This window comes from Branchiostoma lanceolatum, chromosome 14 (genome assembly GCF_035083965.1).
Source record: "Branchiostoma lanceolatum isolate klBraLanc5 chromosome 14, klBraLanc5.hap2, whole genome shotgun sequence".
Taxonomy (NCBI): domain Eukaryota; kingdom Metazoa; phylum Chordata; class Leptocardii; order Amphioxiformes; family Branchiostomatidae; genus Branchiostoma; species Branchiostoma lanceolatum.
Genome location: NC_089735.1, coordinates 11,212,956 through 11,235,221, shown reverse-complemented (window position 1 = coordinate 11,235,221; position 22,266 = coordinate 11,212,956). Strand labels below are relative to the sequence as shown.

The following is a 22,266-nucleotide window of genomic DNA, read 5'->3' as shown; positions in this document are numbered from 1 at the left end:
TATATAAAACGACAAGCTCAAGATATATTTCGACCAATGCACAGTGCTTCACAATTACAACCGGACTTGATATCAGTCTTCGCACGCTTGTCTTCAAGCTCTTCCCTTCCTCTGAACAGTGTCCTCACTGCAGAATGTAGACATGGGCTGGACTCATTCCACCACTGATCAGTACAACATCACTTCCCTCTGCATCCCACATCTTTGTTTCCTCTTCATCCAATGTATCAGGGTGGACCCAACCTTATGCAAGGGGGGGGGGAGGTGATGAGAAAATGAAATAGTGACAAACTCTCAAAAATACACTTTTTTTCGTTGCTCGTTTTGATTGTGTAGTAAATTTTATATTACACATTTTCTTTGTATTTGCGTAACAGAGATTTAGAGTTGATATAAAGCCGAAATAATATTTCCACGACGTCCCTGTGAATAGTGGACTGGTCAAAATTAAATGCCTCAGTGTCATTTCCGGTTTACACTACCCAGCTTCCGGTTTTCGTCTGCGGACAGCGTTACTGTGAAAATATCGACTCTTTTCTGCCTTTCCCGGTCCCCCGTCACGAGAAAAATGTCCGAAGATACTCAGCAAGACAGCAAGAGGCAGAAGACGGTAAGGATAAAGTTATTTTGTCGCCAGTTGTGGTGTATCGCCCGCCATTCCTTCACTATAGGTGTTCGCCCGCGCGCGGTGGGGAGGGGGGCGTCCGATCGGATCGGAAGTGCTATAGTGCTATACTTTGCAAGAAGCTCAGACTACAATTTGAACGAAGAGACTTGCACGGCGATTAATATCAACTCGGTGCAAGTTTCAGTTCTAGCCTTAATAGAAGTGTTGCGTTCATATTTTCCGTTGTCTAGATTTACTATATGGGAATGTGTGTTTTCTTGTTTACTTTTCATTAAAAAATTATCACCAAGGAAGCGCCCAGAGGTCCAGTTTGACTAACAGTTTCGAAGACTGTCCATGCGTAACAGTTACATGTATAATTTTATTTGATTATTATATATATATATATATATATATATATATATATTGGTACTGGTATGTCTCGTATGTGCAACTTGAATTTTACCATTTGTTGTGTCTTGCAACTGCAGTATTTGTATGTTATGATATGTAAGTTACTATACACTTATAATTTTGTAACGGTATCAGGTCTTTTCCCCCTTTTTAGTTAGTTAGGAAACGCATAGAAATCACCAAAATGTTACGTTTGTTAAACAATGATTAAAATCTATATATATTTCTAATCCTATAACTGAGGGCAATCATAATTTGGGACCGCCTGAAATTCTGAGCAACGGCAGGCGCAGTGGGCTTGGTCATGACAGGCGTGAGGACTTGGAAATTGCCTGCCGCCCGCTAGCACAGGCGAGTTTAGCGGCACGCAGCTAAACTCATAAAGTTTAGAACGTTATACAGTACTTATAGAATAATGTGAAAGTAAATTGTGCATCTAGTATATTTACAATCTAACGTGATAGTCACTAGCTAAACGTAACCTGGTTTACAGGTAGACGGGGGGAAACGACTGGGGTGAATCGACCTGGGGGGGAAACGACTGGGGGGGAATCGACCTGGGGGGGAATCGTCTTCACCAAGACGTTTCCCCCCCAGGGGGGGAATCGTCCTGGGGGGGAAAAATCTTGAAACCTTTTGTAACTACATACCTACGATGTGCACTACTAGTAGGTAACTAGACTAATATAGTTGATATACCACTTTAACCTTACCCACTAACTGTACATGTGATTAAAGATTGTCATAGGTATGACATTTGGTATGCCTTTAAATGGCCAAAGTATCTGTAATCTGAATTTACATGTAGTAATATTAAATAACATTTTAACGAGGTGGTTTACCGGGTACAAAACGATGCAAACAGACTGCCCTTTGACACATCATATTGGTTGCCTTTCATCATGAATCTCTTGTTACTCTGGGACCTGATCTTTGATGAGAGCCAGGTGAAGAAACAGCCCAATGTGTTTCTCATTCTCCTTTATTAGTGTCAGTGTAGTGATGGTTACTAGTGTTGACACAGCTAATTAATAATAAGGAACAATAATCTTCAAGCAGATGTTGTGTGTTACATTTGCTTTTGAGGCTTTTTATACATCTTTTTAGTAGTCTACATTCCTTTCTCTTTGCCTTCCCAAAACTGGCAAAAGAAAAAAAATGTGGAACACTAGAATAGTAGAAATACTGTAATAAAAAGGGTAAGGTGCCTCAAAAATGTGTAAAACGCTGAGCTGGACCCTACATCTGATTGGAGATTAGAAACCAGTTGATCTCAGAGTCAGACCTCATGAAAAGTGCCTTGGGTACTTTCAAATAAGGGAGAAAAAACATAAACGAGCGTCAGAGTGTGACAGTAAGTCACTATGTGTGATTGAACTTTTTTTCTCTCAATGATCTTGATGTTAATATAGTTGTGTTTCATTGAGCTTCCAGCCTTCCTTGTTATGTTTGCTTATAGTTTGTAAGCACAAATGTACATGTAAGACTGCCCCCTTGCAAAACAACAACTGGTTGTACTTGTCTTGAAAAACATCTTGTCAAAATTGAATGGGACTATCCAGTCTGTTATTCCAGTAGTCTGAACAGTACTTGATAACTCTGGAACTTAACAAGATCTGAAAAACATTTTCTTTACAATCCTGTAAATCTCTTGAATCTAATTTTGGGTGTGGTCATGTACTCTAGACAATTTGAGTCCCATTTGTCTGAAGCACTGGTTTTGTTCATAAACGTTTCATCAATGTTAAGTCCTTTTCAATCATCTTTTCATCACTATTCAACAGCTTCCATGTATTTGACCCATTGATTCCACAAAAGGAAGCCTCGTTGCTCTGATACTGATAGATTTGCTGTGATTAGGAATTTAAGATAGGAAGGACTTTCCTAATCCTAATCTTTTGTTAGACTGGAAACTGTTCATGACAGAAATGGGGAGCTTGCCTCACAGCGAATTTGCCTCACAACATATAGAGTTGAAGTGCTGGTAGAAGTGTGATTTAGTCAGGCTAGTATTCCTATAATCCTACTAGAGAATAAACAACAATCATTTCTCTGACAGGCTTCACCAACCAACCAACCAGAGCATTGGACATATGGGTGTGGCACTAATCCTACTAGACTATTGGCTCTGCTCATTTGCTTTTGAATGTGTTGTCCAGGCTTAGGGGGTGACGGACCCACATACATGCCAAGCTGGTATCTGATTTTCTTACCTCAGGCTACAGCTTTTACTCACTTAGAGACAATTAAAGTAAATGAACAATCGTGTGCTGAAAGATGTGTAATTACATTACTTACCCCATGGCTAGGGTATTGTTTGAAAGGCGTCACACATGATATGCCAGTAATTGACATGACGTAGTACGGTACGTGTGGTCATATTGGTAATTATAATGTGCACATTTGACGTGTTGAAAAGTCAATGCACAGTTTTACAGAAGAGTCCTTGGAACAGTTAAATGATCATAATCTATGAATTCCTCAATGTTTAGAATGTTATGACTTTCTCAAGTTGTTGAAGAAGAGATTAAACATTAATGAAGCCTGGTTATATTTACCAGTATGCAATACTTAGTTACAAACTACAGCGTCTGATTGAAGTTAGCAAACCAGTACATTACTAACTTGCACCTATGTATGAGTAACTGTTTGGGTGTGTCATCACTACCCATTACTGTTATCATCCTTTAGTGACCTTGTCTATGACGTGTTTGCATTCTTACACGTCTTCAACAGATACAACACGTTCTATCTAACCTTGAGACACAAAAAGGAGACTTAAGCTAGTAAAAGACTTGGACACGTTCCGCCTGAGGGCTCTTAATTCTGTCCAATGGATTTGATTAAGAAAAGACAAGATAGCATCATCTTCAAGTTTCTTCCTAGATCCACAAATGTGTCTGACAGTATTACTAACATATATAAGATTATTTTGTTGATAGATGACTGGAAGATTTCTGAGTTTGTAACTGAAATGTTCAAAAAGTAGGAACACATTTTTTAAATCAATCTTATTATTGTTCGAAAGACAAATTAGATCAAATTGTGCCATTGAATGATTATTTTTATGGATATCACATGCTCTTCTCTGGAAAAATGTTCCTTTATGATATAAGTTTATTCTCATCTGTTTATCAGATTGCATTATACTTCGCTTACAGAAAATGACATTTCAGGTAACGCCAGTTTACGACTATGAATACCCCTGGAGACTTATGCTTAGTCATTGCAAGGACATTATCCAAGGACATTATGCAAGGACATTATCAACTCCACCAAGGTGCCAAAAAACTGGAACACGACTTGGAGCTAAACGAGGTTGCCAGAAGGCAAAAGAGACACACACCATGCCAAACAACAGCCTTCATCTGCGCTGTTTGTGGCAAACACTGCAAGAGTGGCGCTGGACTCGCCGCTCACGGACGAGTCCATCGACGCTGAACCGATCGTCCGTCAGGATGAAAAGGAGAAGAGAGAGAGAGCAAGGACGTTATCCTTGGTCATTGTGACTGCTTTAAACTTGATCTTTGAACGCAAATAAATACTGTTAGTGTTACACATTAACAACTACATATCATCAAATCACATCTGTATACATATACGGACCACCCAGTACCAACTTGCAATACTCAGCTTTTTGCACATGCATGGCACATGTATGCATCACTTTGTACAGATAGCAAACATTGACTTTCAACCAGTGACTTGTCTTTTTCAGTTACCTGTTTTAGATTAAAAAGTTGGCCAGTACTTAAAGCTTAGTGTATGGTAACATCTACATGAAGGAGAAGCAAATCTGAAAACATATATACTAATATACTTGAAAGGCAAATATGTAATATGTACTGTAATTCCTCAGAAGAGATAAACACCGGTCAAAATTTGTCAAATTCCCTACATACTGTGGTGTTAATGATCCTCCCAAAATGGGTGTGACTGCACTGTATACTTATAATAGAGCTCTGATAATCTACACCAATTTCTACAGTAAATTTTGAAACTATCGTAGTGGTTTTATTTTCATGATTCTCGCCATGACTTGCCACTGTGAAATTATGACACCACCAATACATGATTTTGTGCGGTACCGTAGTTAATTTTTTCAACCACAAAGTTTTAACTTAAAACACTGCAAACACTCCACTTCGACCACAGAATTGAATCCCCCAGAAATAGATTAAGTTACAGTACCTCATAAAGGGTATTTACATTTTGATTGGCCTACCGGTATATTGAGCAGGCATTTAGACAGTTCAGTCATGCATATTTGATTCAAGATATGCATCATTCCTTTCAAAAATCAATACAAACTTCTTGTGCTCTAATGATATGTAGTAAGAAAGTACAGTGTAAAAACTAGTCATATGGATTGCCTTAGCCTTAGGGCAGTTTGGCCATAGGTCATCGTATGTGCGGTGGCTTGGGTTGTCCGTACGTACACCGCTCCTCCATGACAAGTGGTGACGTGGTCACACGGTATTTACCTTAGCAATTATGCCCTGTTGACGTAAGGAGGCTCTATTGGGGGTTTTAGTCCTGACATGACACAGAGTTTTTCACTCAAAGCCATGATGAAGCCGCACATTTCATTATTGACACAGTGGTGATCTTTCGACTTTGCTAAGTACTACAGTTTTCATAAGGATGACTAAGCATTTTAGTCATTGAAACAATGACAATGTTGTGTGTTACATTTGGGTAAGATGAAAAATGCTTCATAATGTTGAATGTGCAAGGGTGACTGAGCATTTCAACACGGTACTGTTGTGAAGTACAAATTTTGGGAATCTTATTACTCACTGACAGTTGTATCATTCTTATTTTATATCATTTTGTATTTGATTTTGGCCAGTTTGAATCAACTTCAGTTCTCCTTCAAAAGTTACAATGAATTTGATTTTACATTTACAGTTATTACACATACAGTATGCAGATGAATGTTAAGACTACTTGATCATGTAAGATATTCTTGGTATCTTTTTGCTTTAACAGTTAGATGTTCTTTAACAGTGACAATTAAAATGTAACTCAAACCAATAGACTACAGCCCTTTATGTAGGTAGGCAATGCACATTTTGCATATGGTAACCATACCCCCATAAATCTCCCATGCTTATGACATGTCACATTATCAACTATCATAGTTAGCATAATCAGAAAATCAAATGTATTGTATAATGTAATAAACTAACGTACTTATGAATGAAATTTTACCATATATCAAAGAAGGAAGGTGGATGCATAAAAGCGGGTATCGAGAATGAAATGTTAGCTAAAAAATCTTGGCTATTTTTCTTTGGGTAGTATTTGGAGTATTTAGGCCAGAGCCATCAAGATCTAATTATTGAAGATGTTTGTTTCCATTTCCATGTGTAACGACTTTTCCTTCTCAAATTTTATTGAGACTTTCCAGAAATAGAAGGTTTTAGTTGCAGTGCCTTGCTGTGTGTGGCTTGTAAATTGCATGTTTAGTGACATTATTATATAAATACTATGTGCTTACATTATTTATAGACATCTTGGTGAACTTTACTAGTACAACAGTTATTGTTGTTGGGAAGGTTTATCCCCTTGCAATTGCATCGTGAAAAGAAATAAGAAGTATGACATTCAGTAGTTCTGCCATGGATTTCTTCTCTCAGTGTTGGGCATTTGTTAAGGTAAGGTTGTCAGAAAGAGAGATTGTACATTTCTATAGGAGTTGCAATATACAAAATGTATATCATTGTCCTAGACTCCTAAGTAACAGTGTTAGAAGGTGTGATCCATACAGGCCATTGTCATGTCTTTTGTCTGACTACCTACCATAAGTTTTTCACTCATAATATCATTGATCATAAGTTACACATGTGTACATGTTATCTGTGGTAGGTACATGTATTTAGATAGATATCAATCTACATTTATTTTGACAGTTTTTTGACGGCTACTTTGAGATTGAGGAATGATAGCCATATTTTAAACTTCAGTGAGGCAAAACATCAAGGGAAAATATATTTCTACTGATCTATAAATTTACTGACACATAAGCTAAAGGAGTGACTGTACAATATGATAGTAGGAGCTTGTCGTTTGTTTGGTACAGTTTCATATATTTGCTTGAAAAATTAAATCTTTATAGCAGTTTTTGTACAAAAACAATATGGGTAGATCTAAACTTTGGTTTCTTATAATACTGAATCCACCAGAATAGAGAGCAAGCATGAGTTTGCTACAAAGATATTTACCCAGTCTGTCAGTGCTTCTGATAACCCCCATGCAGAGCCTTTATGTGGGCGGGGCTTAGTCTACCCCTCATTTAAAAGTTCAGAGGTGTCTCAAAGGTAGTCAGACAAGCTGGGCAACTCAGAAAGACACCGGTAGTACTACACACTCCTCTTGTCAACCATTCGACACTGACTTTCCAGAAAGCGAGATGGCGTCAGCTTTCGTGACTGTAAGCATATCATCTCTTTATTATATTTTGCAGTAATTTTAAGGCTCTTCACAATTACTCTATTTCAGTTTTGTATGATGTTTTTCATTTAAAACTCACAGTGCTAAGTCTTGAATGTGTGTTTAGGCAAACTTCATGCAGTCCTCAAAGTCACTGGATACTTTTGTCAGTTTTCATAACTTGAAGTTGAAGATATTTGTGTCCTGTCTTGCCTGCTTTCTCGAGAAATCCCATGTTTAAACTGGTGCAACCAGTATGGTACTGGTAGACTCATAAGAAAACATACGCATGGCAGGCCTAGGGCAAAGAGGTTACATTCCAAGGGTCTTAGTACATGTACCTCTCCTTACAATATGCAAGAAAGGAAACAGAGTTCTTACATGCTTGGTTAGTCCTGTGCAACCTTTTGAAACGTAGACTAACATATTTGACCCAACAAATCTGTCTCTTTCCCCATGGTTAAATGACTCTGTGTTGCATGTATTGCATGTGTTTGTAATTGTAGTATCCGTCTACTGTATGCGTATGCGTGGCAGAAAAGTTGCACTGTTTTTCGGACAAAATTTTCAAGGGCGAATACGTTTACTGAATGGTAAGATAGCTGGACAGATATTCTATAGAAGTTGTGCGAGTCTTTAGATATGACCTGTCCTTGAGATAATTACATCTCAATTTTCTGTAGCTGTGGGAAAGGTCACACCATTGTCCATAATCTGGAACAACTTCTCTCATGGCTAACTTCAAACCTGTGAAAAATGTTTTGATAGGAAGATGTCTCTGTCTAAAAGAATGAACATGTATGACTCAGCGAGAATAGGAGGTCTCAGGCCCATGGTATATTTGTTGAGAAACATCTCATCAGGAAAAGAACTCAGCAACTGACATAGTTTGTGTCTGAACCTAGCAAGACACACTGTGTTGATAATGATATATAAACACATTTCTGTCTCAAGAAAACCCAGCCTTTAAGTTGACCACGTTGTCAGGAATCCATTCTGGGATCTTATAAGGGCCACATCACCATTGGTAACATTACAATTATCAGGTCTTTTAATGATAGTCACGTATGTAATCACATGTAAGACCGGCCTTTTATTTTTCAGTCCTCCAGAAAAGTCTCTTTTATAGTTTTAAAGAGTGGATAGAATTCCCATGGGGCTTTACTTGGTACAGGATGCAAGGAAATTGAAATTTCGGAATTGGATTTTAACTGGGTCATCTGAAATTAAAAATCAACCACTGTGTGCACAGTTTTGGACCAATTCAATATTGGTCTCATGAGCTGCAGTACTATAAAAAAGAGAATAGACTATTTTGCATGTAGTGAAAGTGTTGTCTACAAATTGCCCATAATTTCACACAAGACAACTAAGAAAAACTCTCTCAATGTTGTCTTTGTCTCTTCAATGCCAATCTCCTGTGCTTTTGATACTTATTAACTGTTATTTTCCATGGTTATGCTAAATACCAGCATCTATCTGAATGCACTCACCCAACAGTTGTGAATTATTCTTCTCTAGGTTTGTATATTGTCAGCATGACTTCCTAGATATGAGAGATACTAGTATACATTATTTTGCTTTGCGCGAGACACTACAGTCACTTGCCAAAGTCCAAAATGCTACATAGAATTTTTCTCAAGCAAGCCAATTTATGGGTGTGGCTGAAGCAATTACCTGAGTACATATGACATCATTTTGTGTGCTTTGAATGAAACCAGAATTGTTCCAATTTAAAGATGTCCAGTAAAAATCTAACTTTTGACAGCTGTAGGGAGACTATGTGTTGGGACAATGCAAACCCTTTGATAAGAAATAAAGTAGCTTTTCTACCAATCATGGTCACAAGTATATAATATGATATATCATATACAAGTATGATGTCAATCTCTGGTCTTTCTGACCAGGATGTAACATACATGTACATCAATGAGAAACTGTACATCCTTTAACTGATATGTGTAAACATTGTAATGGGTAGAATAAACAGTGTGCTATTATTTATTCTAGGGAGGATCCACGTTACATTTTATGTAGTGACTATGAAGGACACATTACCAAATTGTGCTTCCATGAATATATTATGACTGCCACGTGGACTGTGACATTACTGTACATGTTACTGCACAGCATAGTTACAAAATGTATAATCATTCAAGCATGTAATTTCTGCAACCTTTGAAGTAAAGTTTAACAAGCTGCTGAAATAAAAAATCGTAAATCAAGATGCAGCGATAAATTTATGTTTGACATTTTATTTTCATTCAACCAATCTGCTTACAAATGTAAAATTGAATGCAATCTTGTGTAGCACAATTAATACATCATTTTCATACAATAGTTCCATAATACCTTTACAACACATGCTCATCTTTGCTTATCATAATGTTTGTTTTAGTGATATAACTTTTGGTTCAACTATCTTTATTAACTCAGTGTCTAGAATACGTCTTGTAAAGATACAACTTGTTCTGTGAGATGTTGAGATGTGGGCAAAATTAGGGGTTTCTGAGAAGGCTCCAGCTTCCTTGTGGCAAGTTCCCAAGACCTCCTCATTATGAGTAATGAGGATCCTCAGGCAAAATGATGGGGAAGAATGTATTGATGAAGGCAGCTGACAGGCTGCCAAATATTGGCAGATGAAAAATCTTTGGCTGTGAAAAAAGAATGTTCAAATGAAAGAGAGGTATGCTTCTGCATTCTCCATGTACATGTACATGTGAATGGTAACTCACAAGCAGGACAAGCCTATACATGTAGTTATGTATAGTTATGTGTCCAGGGAGAAAATCTTTTGATCTGAAGTCGGAATTGTTGGCAGGAGTGTTGCAGTCTGTAGGTCTATCATTTTAGTGGCAAAACAGTACCCTGATTTTGTGCAACATTTGCATCTCCTATACTAAATACTGGAAGAAAATGTTTTTAAAAAGTCTTTTGTACATATGTCTTCCAGAACTTTATCAAGGCAAAAAATTATTTTGTGGAAGATTTAAGTTACCTTTACTTGCAATTGGAAAAAGAACTTGCAAATCCAAGGAACGAATGGAAGAATCTCCTTTAAGTCTAACTTTTTGCACATGTGTTTTCCAGAACTTCATCAAATCGACGAACGTCTACCCTCAGCAGCATCATGTCAGCAGGACGAAGCGTGGGCAGGTTCTCGGGCAGCGCGGCGGTTTCCGTGGCTGCTGCATCTGGCTGACCGGTCTGTCCGGCGCGGGAAAGTCCACCATTGCCTTTGCTCTGGAGGAGTACCTGTGTGGGAAGGTGTGTGATGTTTGCATTCATGTGTGTGTGTGTGTGTAATGTGTGTGTGTTCACATTTGTGTGCACAATTCATGTGTGTATGGACATTTGTTTATATATGAAAGTCTTGTGTTTGTGCATTTTGTGTGCATATGTCATTCTATCAATGCGAGAGAATGTGTAAGCACATCTGCGGGTGTGTTTGTGTCTTTCTCAAGTTTCTGCAATCCCAAATATACACAATGCAGCATTCTTCCCTCTTTACCAACACGATGGACTTTCATGCTAATGTCTGCACCTAACCTTACCTTAGGCGATCCCGTCCTATACCCTGGATGGCGACAACATTCGTACTGGCCTGAACAAGAACCTGGGCTTCACCGCCGAGGACCGTGAGGAGAACATCCGCCGTGTGGGAGAAGTGGCGCGGCTGTTCGCTGACGGCGGCATCGTGGCAATCTCTGCCTTCATCAGCCCCTACAAGAAGGTAGGTTCATCATCATCATCATCATCATCTATTGGTTCTACAGTCATAGAAATTACCCTGGAATCCATGTACTCTAGCTTTGGTTTGCTCCAACGATTGCTTCCATGCAGAACAGACTGGCCCTCGTCCGTATTCAAACGTTTTCTGGGATCAACTATTTCCCAGAAGCAGTGTAACTTCTGAATGTCTAGTAAGTATTAAAGCCCCGTCACCATGTCAAACGGGCCTGTCAAGATCATTTTTGTTATATACAAATATTTGGTGATGAAAGACAGTGCATGCTGTCTGAAACATCTGAATCTATTAGAGACCTTATCCATTTTTTTAAAATCAATGCTTTGAATATATATTTCTGAACTATGTTATTAACTCTCTGTATGTAGGATCGTGACATTGCCCGTCAGCTGCATGAGGACAATGGGTTGAAGTTCATCGAGGTGTTTGTGGACACACCACTGTCGGAGTGCGAGCGTCGTGACGTCAAGGGACTGTACAAGAAGGCTCATGCAGGGCAGATCAAAGGTGTGCCGAGCAAACGTTTGTTTGTTTGTTTGTTTGTTCTGCATTACTGATAAACCGCCTTTTAGGCATAACACACTAGTTTTGTACACTGGGTACAAGCTGCGTAAGACCAGCCTGTAAGGTTTGATTCACTGTTTTTGATAAGTTTGGTAGGATCCATAACATGCTTGAGGTGTGGCCCTCCTCAAACACGGCTTTGGCCTGGCTTTACGTCCCATCAGAAAGAACATGCCCTAACCAAAGCTAGGTACTCATTTTCGAATGAGAAAATAAGTACCTTTCCCAAGGGCACACCATTGGATTTGAAACCAGAACCTTTAGAATAGATTCTAAGTCAACAACCCTAACTACAAGATCACCTTGCCACCTTGTCCAAATTTATGTTATCTCCAAGCAGAAGTTGGGGTTCAAGATCATAAAGTTCCTAATTGCCTTTTTTCTCTTATGCCTGAAAAAAAGTGGTTCAGAAAACTTTCTGGGCCAGTAACTTCTGACTTGACACCATACTGTATATCTTGAATGTGGTTTTATTTTTGAGGTTTTCACTTTGACCTCTCCACTTAAAACCCAGCGAAAGCCTCCTACTAAGAAAATGAATGAATCTACAAAATGTACAGTATTGTCCTCTCTCTTATCTGGCTGAACCTGTGTTGGTGTGTTTTAGGCTTCACTGGTATCGACTCCCCCTACGAGCGCCCAGAGAACCCGGAGATCGTGATCAAGACAACGGATCTGGCTGTGGACGAGTGCGTTCAGTCCATCGTGTCTGTCATGCAGGAGAATGTATGTTTGTAAACAGTTTTATTTGTTTGTTTACATTAGATCTAATGTAGGAAAGGTTTTCTGTGAGGAGGATTGAAATAGTTACCTGCAATTTATCAAAAAAGTTTTCAAGACTGCAGAAAAAATATCAGCAACTTCCAATTTTGCATGATAAAATATTCAAGCTAGGTGTCGCATGTTGCAGTTAGCTGAAAGAAAGTATTCCAAGGCCTGTCGGGAGATTGTTTGGATAAAGCTGCACTGTATGAACATGGGCCACAGTAACATTAGGTCCATTTCTCACAGTTAACTTCCCTGCAGTACTTTAAGCTTCCTCTAGGGGTGCTGCATGCCAGCAGAAAGCAAAGAAAGCCTTGTTCCTTTGAATGTCTGCCAGTGTGCAATGCAAGGTTTTTCATACATGTAGTGCATCACTGTGCATGTCTTTTTTTTTCAAGGTTACTGTAACATTTCTGCCAAGGAGAATATGTTTTGGTGCCATTTTTATGCACGCTTGCCATTAGTACTTAATTTGAATCATCAAAGACCATGATCTAAATACAAAGTCAAGTTTATATTTTTTTTCTTCATGCGTAGCATCATTTTCCACAATTGGCAGAGGTATGATCTTTTTTTTAACTTAAGTTGACATGTTTTTCAGCAGTTTTATTTGCAAAGAATCCACACAGTATCAAGGAGACTCAGATGCAAGATTTCATCTCAACACTGTTTTAGGCATGTCCTCTCACCAAATTTTTTAAAGAAGATGTCTGAAAACCAAGACACTAAATCAGTGTGGCCATACATGTGGGTACAATACTGTAAGTACTGTCACAATGATATCCTGGAATAGAACAGATAAGTGATGTGTATCTGTCCCTCCCACATACAGGGTATCGTCCCGCGCTCTGCCATGGAGACTGTGAAGGAGCTGTTCGTCCCCGATAACAAGCTGGATGCCGCTCGCTCAGATGCCGACAGTCTGGCAACTCTCAAGATCAACAAGGTACTTCTTCACGTTCACTAGTTTCCGTACCGTTGCAGTAAAGATGTTGTGCGTGATACAAAATGTACATGTTTTCTTTGAAAAATTGTTACTAGTTATCTGTATTCATTTATCAGCTTTTGAATCCTGCATTTTAATATTTCCATTACGCTTTATGAATATGCCAACTTGCTGTGCATTGGCATATTGGTATTTGATTCACCTTTAGTTTTTGGTAATTCAAGAACTACAAAGAGAATAGGACTTAAATTTTTAGCAAATGACTCATTGGTATCCTGACTTAATATTTGAATTTTCAATTGAAGATTTTTGAAGAAAAAAACTCAGTTTAATCTGTCTGAGAATGCTACCCTGTATACATATATTAACAGAGATGTTAAGTTAGAGGAGGACCACTGTACATTTTGCTAGTCAAAAAGAGCTAGGAGAGGTGCAAACCCTTGCAAGACATGGACAAACAGACAATAAACTGTTAAGTGCCTGACTAAGTTATTATGAGCCTGAGTGTATATTCTAAAGTCTGTTTTTCCTGTCACCACCAGTGGAAGATAAGCTATTCAGTGAGCTAAACTAGTTGAAGATGACTGTCATTTTAACGGTTGGTTGTTGCCATGTTGTCCAGGTTGACATGCAGTGGTGTCAGGTGCTGGCTGAGGGCTGGGCCACGCCCCTCTCCGGGTTCATGAGAGAGAGGGAGTACCTGCAGTGTCAGCACTTTGGCATCATGATGGACGGTAGGTTCCTTTTAAAGGCATCCAGAGCATTTTATGAGGATTGAAACTTGAATGAAAAACTCTAATTTCTAGTCATTCCTATACATAGTAAGTTTCCATATCACTATACCAAATGATTACATATCGACATTAAAGGAGCAAAGATTCGATGTCGTTGTGTGGCGAGAACTGATAGAACATCCAAGCCCTAATAGACAGATCCTATCTGTCCATCACAATTAGCGGTTCGACCAATGAGAGAGTGATTGCATGTCCGTCAAATATTTGCATTTTTATGTTTAATTTTGCATTTCTACGTTTTGACGGAGGTGGGCGGGGCTATTGTGTCAGTCTTTTTACAGTAGGCGCGTGAAATTAGAAGATCACCATGTAGCTTATTTTTGTGCCGCTTTTGAGCACTTTTGATAAGAAATATGCACGCAAATGTGGTTAACAGTGGCATTAAATGTCAATTTCAAAAATATTACTGCAACTAGAATATTTCCAGTTTCCAAGCCTCCTAAAATGCTCTAGGTGCCTTTAAGGCACATTCCTTTTAAAATTGTTCTGTTGCAGGATTCTTTTTTGCAGGATTCTTTGTCACAGAACCAAACCTTGACAAGGATTATTATTGACAACCTTTTCCCATCATGTAGAACTGTTTTTACCACACATCCACATATTCAGTCCCAAGAATACCCTCAAGTTGTTGGCATAAACGTACATGTATCGTACAAAGAATGTGAATTGGCATGTACTTACAGGAATCTATCAAAAATGTAAAATTGGATGGTTTGTAACTTTTGGTTATCTTTTATTTGTTTTCAAAGTAATATTGATAGCTCAAGTGTAGTTCAGTGTAGATGTGTGTGTTTCTGCATTGCAGATTCTGTATGTTCTGCCATAGGGCCAGCAGTGCAGTTTTTATCTGTTCTGCCAGGGGGAGCAGTGGGGTTTTTGTATGCTCTGCTAAAGGGAGCAGTACAGAGTCTGTATGTTCTATTCTGTATTTTGCTATCTCTGATTGCCTTTTTCAATTTTCTGATCTAAAATGTGTTCATTGTTTCCCTAGGGGGTGTGACAAACCAGACAATTCCTATAGTCTTGGCTTGTGCCACGGAGGATAAAAAGCGGCTGGAAGGCAGTGCGGCCATAGCGCTGCAGTACGAAGGGAAACGTGTGGCCATCCTCCGCACCCCCGAATTCTTTGAACATCGGAAAGAGGAACGGAGCTGTCGGACATTCGGGACAAGCAACAGGGGTCATCCTTCAGTGAAGGTACTTAGTCTGAAAGGCAAACCGTGTCTTAGAAATTTACTCTTTACTTAACCCCATTGGAGTAAAGTATTGTCTTTGTCATGTGTATGTCTGCATGTGATTCCAAATGTACACAAAACAGCATTGCCATACATGAATAGTGCTGCTATTGTAGTGTATTCTGCTGTAGAATGTACCAAATGTCTTTGATGCAGGCTTAGAAGACCTAAGCTGCACAACTTTTATTAGTATGCACTATACAGTAGTCATACTTGATGTGCAAAAGTACACAACATATTACAATCATGTTAATCAGTTCCATTCCTGTGTTGTTTGTTCCAGATGATTTTCGAGAGCGGTGATTGGTTGGTGGGGGGCGACCTGGAGGTCCTGGATCGAATCCGGTGGAACGACGGCCTCGACCACTTCCGCCTGACACCCAACGAGCTCCGACAGAAGTTCCGCTCCATGGGCGCGGACGCGGTGTTTGCCTTCCAGCTGCGTAACCCGGTCCACAATGGGCATGCGCTGCTGATGCAGGACACTAAGAGGAGGCTGTTGGAGCGAGGGTACAAGAAACCCGTACTCCTCCTGCATCCACTGGGTAAGGAATGCTGTTTGTCTGTTTGTTGTAGGAAAGGGCTAGCCTGATATCCATTTTATTCTAGCTTCCACGCCTCTGATTTCTTCTCCGCAGAATGCCAGTAGTCTGGCCCTCGTCCTCACTGAAATATTTGGTCCTTACGTTGTGCATTATTTCGGGAATTAAATATTTCTTAGAAAGCAATATAGCAAGAGTTGAAGCCAAACAGAACTCTTGCCTATATTTAAGCCAAATATTGAAAGGCCAATTGTTTCTCTATCAGAAGGGGCCAGACCACTCTGTAGAGAAGTTATTAAAGGAGAAAACAGAGCTAGAATATGCTGTGTGTGTTTGTTACCTTAAAGCAGTATAACTGATTATGTCATGAAGGGGGTGATGCCTGCTATCTCTGATTGTTTTGTGTTGTGACAGATGAACAGATTTTGTGTGTTTTTACTAAGACGTTGTTTCTCTGATCTGCTCCTGACCAGGTGGTTGGACCAAAGAGGACGACGTCCCCCTGCCTGTCCGTATAGAACAGCACAAGGCAGTGTTAGAGGATAAGATCCTGGACCCAGACAGCACTGTGCTGTCTATCTTCCCTTCACCCATGCTGTATGCAGGACCAACAGAGGTATGAGATGAACATTCTCTGTGTTTTTAAGGTCACACTTTATCCACTGAAAACTCATTACATCTACAAACAGATGCTGGCAAAATGAAATGGAATACTGAAGTGAGCTGGGATTGTGTTGTTTTCCAGGTTCAATGGCACGCAAAGGCACGCATGTCAACAGGAGCAAACTACTACATCGTGGGTCGTGACCCAGCCGGGATGCCCCATCCTGACGGGACTAAAGACCTGTATGAACCCACCCACGGGAGCAAGGTGAACAATACTTCACTTTGTTGTACCAATACCTACCTGGGTTTATGTTATTTAAACCACCATATTACTACTTCATAGATTTTTCATTTGCAGCAATTTGCTTTTATTGAATAGAGAGCTTTATAAAAGTTGTACTGATAAATGATTTGTAATTTTAGTTGAAAATATGTACAAATGTTTGGTGCCCCCATGTGCCTGCAAAGCTGGTGTTACGCCAAAAAACATTTACATAATCATATACCAGCTATATGATGCACAGACAGATACATGCATATGTAGCTGTAACATTATGCCTTCTTTTGTTCCCCCCAGGTTCTAACTATGGCACCAGGGCTGACCCAGCTTGAGATTGTACCCTTCCGTGTCGCAGCCTACAACCTCAAGAAGAAGCAGATGGACTTCTATGACCCTGAGAAGAAAGAGGACTTCCTCTTTATATCAGGTAAGGCCCTACTTAAGGACATCTACCTGACTCTATTTCTATATCCTTCCAAAAATTAGGCCAAACCAAGTCAAATTGTTGTCACTCACATTTCAAAGAAATACAGTGTAATGTTGGATTGAAAGACCAAAATGATTCCGAGGGGAAAGTCTGATATACTTTGGTAAAATTTCTGGTATAGAAAGTACATGTACATGTAGTGAGATTTAAGTTTTCCTCTCAGAAGTTTTGCTACAAAATAGACAAGAACCAAGCATTACATTGTGGCCTAAAGATTGGAAAATTTCCTTTAAAATACATGTAAAACTTATGTGTTGTTATTTTTTGTACCTTCCCAGGGACCAAGATGCGTAAGTTTGCCCGAGAGGGGGAGGAGCCACCGACTGGTTTCATGGCTCCCAAGGCGTGGACAGTCCTGTCTGACTACTACCAGTCCCTCAACAAGAACGCAGCGATCTAAACACTACCAGCTCTGTAGCCAGTCATATGTGCAGTTGTACTTATCATCTGATATCAGGCCTTCTATTGCTTGTAAACTGTCCCCAGTTTCCTTGTCCAACAGTGCTAGATTATCCTGATAGAAATCTTGAGTTTAATGGACCACCATTATAAGTTAAGCCATATTTTACGTCAAACTTGAAGCAAACATCAGTATATAAGATAAGAACTACTCTATAGTCAACAACTTAACAAGAGGCTGTCTAGTGCTCAAATACATAATGGTCTTTAAGTTGTAAGAAAAGTTTTTTTTTTCAACATTCTTGAAGACTATATCATCATCAATACAAACATTCCAAGCAGTGCTGTGGCACTACCTAGTCTTAAAATCATTTGCCTAAAATTATGAGTACAAAAACACTTTTGCTTTGGTCCGGAGTTAAATTTGTACAACTAGACAATGACTGTGCTATAGTAGCTGGTAGTCAATTATTAGTATAATATACTATATCTCCAAAATATATTATTAGGTTTTTATTTTGCCTGTCTTATACTTTTACTTTGAGGTGATCTTAACTTTTTAGTTTCATATTTTTCCTTTTGAGTGATGCCAGTTTGAGGGTGATGACTTCTTCAGTTTTCTTGTATGAAGTGCTTGAATGTTCTACAAATTTTTTCATGTAAACTTTTTTTTTTCACCTTGGTATCATGGGATAAAGCTTTCCATACAAAATGCCCAATCAGTCTAAACTATTGGGGAGCATAGTATATTGACTACCAGGTTTCAAATCTTGCTTCTTGATGTACAATCAAAGACTTTTATCTACTTTTCACTCGGCTTAGACCCAGAGTCTTCCTATATGTAGTTTTACTTCACATTAAAAAAAATCATAACATTGTGAAAAGTCTGTAATTAAAAACTGGCCACCAATCATGTATTCAATCATGCATCAAGATTTTTAAGACATACTCATCTTAAAGCTGAATCCATTGTGCCTTACAAATTCGATGTACCCTGTACTTTTAACATCAGTCTCCAATTATTGAATCTACATTGTAAATGCAGTGTACTAGATAGATTTAATGTATCATTAAATTTAATGCTTACTATCTATTGCAGCACAACTGTTAATAAGATGGTATGGCAACATAATTTAGAAAAAAATAGTATGATATGAATTTGCCCACATGACCTTTGAAAGTCTGTGTGAATGGTGTAATTCAATTGTGATACACATTAACATTCAAGTTAATGTGTAACCTATGACAGTGGTCATAGGTCCAAGGAAAGGTATACTGTAAGATTTTCCAGCTGTATTTGTGTAACAAGCAATATGCCATTTGTTGACACATTGTGCAGGAGGCGTATTTCACATACTACTATGTAATGGAGAAAAAAAGCTGGCTACAACCAAGTGATTTTGTCTCTACAATCTGAGAATATCATCAACTCAGCAAGAAATAAGTAAATAGTCAATACCAAAAAAGGCTACACATGGACTCTCTAGTTGACTCTTTACTAGTACATGTACATTCAGCCATATATTCTGCACTTTCGGTGTCTTTGCCAGCCTTATAAGCAAAGTTGCCATGCTGCTAACTTGGCATACCATGTAGACTATATTCCTTCTCAGCATTTCCAGCATACTTTCCTTGTTGATTGAATCACCCACATACAGTAGCAAGCAAATAAAAACAAGATTTAATCTCAACCTGTGTACATGTTATTACTGCTTGAAGGTTTCACATATCTAAATATTCGTAATTTTGGATGGTGACGTAAAGCCGGCGGCCCGGTGTATGAGGGAGCTTCGGGCGTAAGCCTCAAACCTCTGACGTAAAAGAACCCAACACACTTATTGAGAAGAGTAGGGGTGATCCGGTGTGCTCGACCAAAAACGATAGCCATGGAGAAGCAACGTTGTACTACCACTAGCTACTTGAAAAAGCATCATGCTTCACCTCAATTGAGGATGATTGCTTTACCTTATAACTTCAAATAGTACAACTGCAAGGCTCTGGATTGTTCACACAAGATCTTCCTACCTGGCTGAAAGGATCTACTCTATAAGATTTTCTTTTTCATTGTTTATAAAAATGCTCACTTCCAGCATCAATACGTGGAAAAGGTGGCTAAGAAGATGAAATACATGTATGTATTAACAGGAAGAAAATCAAAACCCTAGGACCTTTTCAAGAATTTCATGCTTATTTTATTGCATTGCATTGCCAATATAAATAAAATCCACATACACAGAAGCCAGGCTTTACATAAAGACACAATGATGGAAAATGCAGTAAGATGTACAACTAATTTCAATCTGCATTTGGGAAATAACTACTTTCAAAACCATAGTGCATGAAAATTGGGTTGTTTGTTCTTACTGTACAAGTAAGTGCAACATACATGTACAGCAAAAATAAGTTAACTTCAGTTCTTATATTGCAATGAAGCTTGTCATTATCGCAACTTTATATATAGAGCTAATCTCCAGCAACTTCAGTTCTTGGCACACTCAAATCTGGGTAGAAATACATGTATCTAAAATAATGTCCTTGCATGGAGAAGAACTGAATAGTGAGTGGGTGTGAGATGTCAAAGTCCCATCAGCTTGTCCACGGGTTTATATCTCCAGTTGTCTGCCGCCGTTTCTTCCAGCCGAAGTCTTAACACGTTCAGCCGCTGTTGGTGCAACTCTGGGGACAGAAACCAGGCTATGTTCAGTACATGCACAAATCTTCTGAAGTTCATATCAACTAGTACATGAACTCTACGATACATTTATATCAGCAGGGCTCGAAATTCAGTTTTGGGAATAGGTGCACTGGTGCACCCAACCTAAAAAATTGGGTGCACCAAAAAAATTTTGGGTGCACCACATAAAATAAAGTAGAATGTAACTATTGTAAGCAAAACCTAATGACAAACCTAATTTATACTGTTCCTCTTCATGCGCGTGAAGGCACGCGATCTCGGCACGCAGTTTTGAAGCTTTCAAAATCGAATTTAACTCAAATTCTACCATCAAAATCTTAAACAAGTACTACAACAAAGATTTTATTATTTTCTTACACTTAGATGTCAAGAATATGCTGTCTACTAGTGTGCAGTGATACCTTTACACAATAAACCGTACAAAAATATTTGGGTGCACCAGTGCACCCACAGTAAAAAATTAGGTGCACAGGTCCAAAATTGGGTGCACTGGGTGCACATGCACCCAGTATTTCGAGCCCTGTTATCATAAAACTCAGGACTCTAAATACCCACAGAATGTAACCTGCAATTTGCAGTACGTTAGGGTGGTCCCTTCAGTTAACATTGTAACTGATTTCCAAGGGAACCCATTACATTCCATGACAAATCATAACAATCAGGATACAAAAGGATAACTTAACATAAACTTAACGAGTAATCAATTCACAATCATATAACATAAAACAGAAATGATCAAACATAGGAGTAATAAATCAAACAACTCAGAATAATTCAAAACAATAACAACTCAGAATAATTCAAAACAATAACAACTCAAAATCACATTAGATTGCAAATAAGATTAAGAGCTTAACAATTTGGCTAAAACTAAAAGAATACAGACTTGATGTCATGCATATGTAACATATTCATGATATTGAATAAAACACGAGATAAAGCATTTTGAGCTGAGCCCTGTAGGTGGTGACATGCTTGTACTAGTAACTGTGTGTTTATTTTCCAGTGGTTTTGTTACCTGCATTAGTAGATCTCCTGACAGAGGCCACATCAAAATCCATCATCAGTTTATTCACAAGGGACTGACTGCCATCTGTGGAGAAAAAAAACAGATACACATGAATATCGATTATAGAACACTTCTGGATTTACTAAGTCGTTTCATAAATATATTGTTGACATCTTGTGTGATGTGGTGCACTTCTTTTGCTGACTTTCCAAAGATTTTATAACACAGTTGGCTTCCGGAGTATAGTCTGTATAACGCAAACTCCAGCTGTCCGGGGATTTCTGTCCCCTCCCCGCGGAAATGCGGTTTTGGCGGCTATGCAGTTACAGGGCGACTATGCGATTACAGGGCGGCAAGCCGTTACAGGAGCTTGATTGAGTTCAGGCTATCCGGAGTAGAGTTGGGTTTTTCACTTTGCACGTACAAACACTACACTTGAGGGGCATTGCTGTAGATCCAACTTACCTTCAACCAATTCGTCTTCCTTCGGTGATTGAAACAGAGCCTTTCTCGGTGCCATGGCGGCCATGGCCACAAATACATCTTCGACGTTACTCGGATTATTTCGGACCGACGCCATTTTCTTCTTCCTGTGCCTTGCAGCTCTCCTTCCCAGGACACTATGTAAGACTGAACGACTATATTTTAGGGGGTTTTGAGATATCTGGTCGATATAAATACTAAATACACAACGCTATTCACAGATGATTTTTACTAGAAGCAAATTGAAATAAACTAAA

The 22,266-nt window shown here is 38.9% G+C and overlaps 2 protein-coding genes across 3 annotated transcripts; one reads left to right on the top strand and one right to left on the bottom strand.

Moving 5' to 3' along the window:
- Positions 1-475: 475 nt before the first annotated feature.
- On the top strand, positions 476-19,513 carry LOC136448341 (bifunctional 3'-phosphoadenosine 5'-phosphosulfate synthase-like). 2 transcript variants are annotated; one of them, XM_066447744.1, is made up of 13 exons: positions 476-610; positions 10,547-10,723; positions 11,016-11,189; positions 11,573-11,711; positions 12,376-12,494; positions 13,366-13,479; positions 14,102-14,213; positions 15,265-15,470; positions 15,792-16,053; positions 16,524-16,666; positions 16,796-16,921; positions 17,234-17,363; positions 17,702-19,513. In XM_066447744.1, the coding sequence occupies exons 1-13, from the start codon at positions 569-571 to the stop codon at positions 17,821-17,823; spliced, it is 1,866 nt and encodes a 621-aa protein (XP_066303841.1). In that variant the 5' UTR covers positions 476-568; the 3' UTR covers positions 17,824-19,513. The 2 variants fall into 2 exon arrangements, with proteins under 2 accessions (XP_066303841.1, XP_066303842.1); XM_066447745.1 differs by lacking the exon at positions 476-610 and adding an exon at positions 7,324-7,457.
- On the bottom strand, positions 18,134-22,156 carry LOC136448344 (anaphase-promoting complex subunit 16-like). Its single transcript, XM_066447750.1, has 3 exons — positions 21,992-22,156; positions 21,536-21,610; positions 18,134-20,498 (listed from the first exon to the last, which is right to left on the bottom strand). The coding sequence occupies exons 1-3, from the start codon at positions 22,104-22,106 to the stop codon at positions 20,398-20,400; spliced, it is 291 nt and encodes a 96-aa protein (XP_066303847.1). The 5' UTR covers positions 22,107-22,156; the 3' UTR covers positions 18,134-20,397.
- Between the last annotated feature and the right edge of the window lie 110 nt (positions 22,157-22,266).